This window comes from Cebus imitator, unplaced genomic scaffold, assembly GCF_001604975.1.
Source record: "Cebus imitator isolate Cc_AM_T3 unplaced genomic scaffold, Cebus_imitator-1.0 Scaffold1607, whole genome shotgun sequence".
In the NCBI taxonomy this organism is placed as follows: Eukaryota; Metazoa; Chordata; class Mammalia; order Primates; family Cebidae; genus Cebus; species Cebus imitator.
Window position 1 is genome coordinate 3,735 of NW_016108922.1, and position 3,277 is coordinate 7,011.

General features: G+C 53.8%; 1 protein-coding gene across 4 annotated transcripts; it reads left to right on the top strand.

Moving 5' to 3' along the window:
• The first annotated feature begins 181 nt into the window (after positions 1 to 181).
• On the top strand, positions 182 to 2,859 carry LOC108299058 (farnesyl pyrophosphate synthase-like). 4 transcript variants are annotated; one of them, XM_017521474.2, is made up of 4 exons: positions 182 to 765; positions 1,558 to 1,771; positions 1,849 to 2,152; positions 2,601 to 2,859. In XM_017521474.2, exons 2-4 carry the CDS (start codon positions 1,596 to 1,598, stop codon positions 2,739 to 2,741), a joined length of 621 nt encoding a protein of 206 aa, XP_017376963.1. In that variant the 5' UTR covers positions 182 to 765; positions 1,558 to 1,595; the 3' UTR covers positions 2,742 to 2,859. The 4 variants fall into 4 exon arrangements, 3 of the variants coding, with proteins under 3 accessions (XP_017376963.1, XP_037591880.1, XP_037591879.1); XM_037735952.1 differs by having other exon boundaries at positions 2,607 to 2,859; XM_037735951.1 differs by lacking the exon at positions 182 to 765 and adding an exon at positions 772 to 887 and having other exon boundaries at positions 1,559 to 1,771.
• The last annotated feature ends 418 nt before the right edge of the window (positions 2,860 to 3,277 follow it).

Consider the following 3,277-nt stretch of genomic DNA (forward strand, 5'->3'; position numbering starts at 1 on the left):
GGAGAAAAATGAAACCCGCAACAGGCATGAGTCACCACACCCCGGCTAATTTTTGTATTTTTAGTAGAGACGGGGTTTTGCCACGTTGGCCAGGCTGGTCTCGAATTCCTGACCTCAGATGATCCGCCCGCCTCGGCCTCCAAAAATGTTGGGATTACAGGCGTGAGCCACCGCGCCCCGCCAAGGCTCATCTTTAAGCCCTTAAAACACATTACCTCGTGGTATTATCACCCTCATTCAACAGATGAAGAAAGCTAGTTTCAAGGAAGTTAACTGAGGATCAGAGATGTTAAATGATTTGCCTGAAGTTAGAGAACTAATAAGTGACAAACCGAGTCCTGCTGCGTTTTACTAACAAGCCATTCAGCTGCCCAGGAAGATGTCGAAAATTGTAGTAAAGGAAAGGGGGCAGCCAGAGCCAGAGCTGGGGCGTACCCCGCCTGGCTCGCTTCCAGTCGTGATGCCTACAGCCGTGCCCTCTAGGTTTCAGACCTTCCATTGGTCGTCCGTCACAGTGCGCCATGCTCACACGAGGGCCAGGAGCCAATCAGCGCGGCTCGTCTCCGCCCAGCCAGGCCACGCCAGGATGGCGTTATCTGTCCCTCCCGCGGCACGCTGGGAGTTGTAGTCTAATTATATATTTCTGCCAATAGTGTGGGGACAGAGAGAACTACTCGACCCATAAAGCCGAGCGCGGAGTGGAGTCTGCTTTTAGGAGTACCCGCCAACTAGCGGGACCGAGCAGGAACCAGCATCCAGGAACAGGTGAGAGAGGTCGTGTGCTGGGCCTTGGAGGAAGGGAGCCGAGACCGTGCTTTGCTTCTGTAACGATACTGTGAGGCACGGGAAGCTCAGCCTGTTGTGTCAAGAGTTTCTCCGTTTTGAGGGTCGGTGGGCTAGACTGGCTGGCCTTCTGGGCTTGCAGATACTTCCAAACTCTGCCTTTGTGCTTTCTGAAACCCCCAATATGCCCGGACCCCGATATACTCCTTTGCTGCGAATGCTTCTCTCCCATTCAGAGTTGCTCCGAGCCTATCTGCACAGTCCTAGCGCTTCCTGTGAGGCTCGGGACGCGTGGTTCCAGCACCCCAGACCATATGGACGCAGCACCCATGGGTTCCGGCCCCAATGCTTCTCCCCATCTTGGGACGTAGCGCAGACCCTGGGCACCCTTCTCCATCTCCCAGGGGAGACCTGGGTTCTAGATTTGGCTCTGCCTCTACTACCTTTCTACCTTCTAGAGCCTCAGGTTGACTTGTGTAAAATAGGATGACTTAAGGGTCCTTTCAGCCCCTACTCCTGGGGTACTTTACTGTGTACCACGTCCTTACCCAGCCTTGTGGACGCCGTCTTGAAGGCATTGAGTTCTAGCCTGTTTATAAGTGGCAATTAGTTGGGTCTCAGTCACCCAGCCCTACTTTTTGTTTCCTGCATATCCTTCCTCTAATTGTCCCGAAGCACATTCCACAAGAGGGAGGGCACTCTGGGCCAAGGCTGGGGTGGGAGTGATCTGGGGAGCTGCCACCATGCCTCTGCCTTTGGTGCTTGCCCCTGCAGGGCGTGCTTGGTTTCCCCCTCCCTATGCCACTCCCACGATGCCCTTGTCCCGCTGGTTGAGATCTGTGGGGGTCTTCCTGCTGCCAGCCCCCTACTGGGCACCCCGGGAGAGGTTGCTGGGTTCCCTACGGCGGCCCTCCCTGGTGCTCGGGTACCCAGTCCTGGCCTGGCACAGTGCCCGCTGCTGGTGCCAAGCGTGGACAGAGGAGCCTCGGTGAGTGTGGTTGGGGTGAGGGGCTTTGGGGAGGGGAGCAGCTGGTCAGGTTTCTGACTTGTTTTTCTTCTCCTCAGAGCCCTTTGCTCCTCCCTCAGAATGAATGGAGACCAGAAATCAGATGTTTATGTCCAAGAAAAGCAGCATTTCGTTCAGCACTTCTCCCAGATCGTTAGGGTGCTGACTGAGGATGAGATGGGGCACCCAGAGACAGGAGATGCTACTGCCCGGCTCAAGGAGGTCCTGGAGTACAACGTCATTGGAGGCAAGTATCACCGGGGTTTGACGGTGCTGGTAGCATTCCGGGAGCTGGTGGAGCCAAGGAAACAGGATGCTGATAGTCTCCAGCGGGCCCTGACTGTGGGCTGGTGTGTGGAACTGGTGAGAGGCGTCGGGGAAGGGAGACGTTTCCTGCGACTTGGGTGGGGGATGGGTAGGAGGGACCTGAAACTTGTCTCTGGTTTCTGTTTGTCTCTAGTGTGCTATGGCCACATTTAGAGTGAATCACTGCATGGGTTAACTAATGTGGGGAGACTCTTGCCATTAGGTACAATGGTGGCTGTGGATAGATGTGGATAGGGTGGACTGGGGCCTCGGAACTGGGCAGAGTGGTGTCAGCTCTTTGCTTTGAGCAGAGGACAGCCATAAAAATGACAGGTCTTCCAAAGGCTGTTCTGAAGCACAGATTGAAAACTGGCAGCTCACTGATAGTTTTTGAAAATGTTTTAAAATTAAGTCTCCTAAATTTAACAAAGAGATTTTACACTGAAACCTAGATTTCTAGCATGACTTGGAAAATTGTAAGGCCTGGGTCCACGTTCCTGCATAGCAACAGTTGGCTGAAGCTGAGTGGATGCAACTTCCCCAAGACCCAGGGCATGTGCTCTCCTGTGTGCTTTCTCTGATTTGCTCCCACCCCCACATCCGCTTGTCTTCTATGCCAGCTCATCTTGCTCTTGAAGTTGTATAATTTGCTTGCATGGCCTAAAGCTTTCATTAGTGACAGGGGGACTGGGTTCTGGGAGGGGTGCCATACCTGAGGAGGGTGGCAGTGAGCACGAAAGGGAAGAGCATTCAGAACTTTGTGAGTGACAGTGTTGCTGAGTTCCTGTCCTGAGAGGAGCAGCTGGCTCAAGGGAAGACGTGCTGAGCACAGTCAGCCTGGGCACGTTCTTGGTATGGGTGGAGTAGGTCCTGCCTGTCCTATGGGTGGTGGAAATTCCAGTCTGGAACTTGTCAGGGAGATGGTTCTGAAGAATAGGGATTTGCTTCCAAGAACATAATAGGACCATGGCATCCAGGGAGAGGGCAGCATTTGGGAGGCTGAGGTGGGTGGATCACCTGAGGTTGAGAGTTCGAGACCAGCCTGACCAACGTGGAGAAACCTCATCTCTACTAAAAATACAAAATTAGCCGGGCATGGTGGCCCATGCCTATAATCCCAGGTACTTGAGAGGCTGAGGCAGGAGAATCGCTTGAACCCTGGAGGCAGAAGTTGTGGTGACC

Coding starts and splice junctions, on each gene's coding strand:
- LOC108299058 (XM_017521474.2), top strand. CDS start 1,596: ATGCCCTTGTCCCGCTGGTTGAGATCTGTGGGGGTCTTCCTGCTGCCA. Junction 1,772..1,848: donor GCGTGGACAGAGGAGCCTCG/GTGAGTGTGGTT, acceptor TCTTCTCCTCAG/AGCCCTTTGCTCCTCCCTCA. Junction 2,153..2,600: donor TGGGCTGGTGTGTGGAACTG/GTGAGAGGCGTC, acceptor GTTCCTGCATAG/CAACAGTTGGCTGAAGCTGA.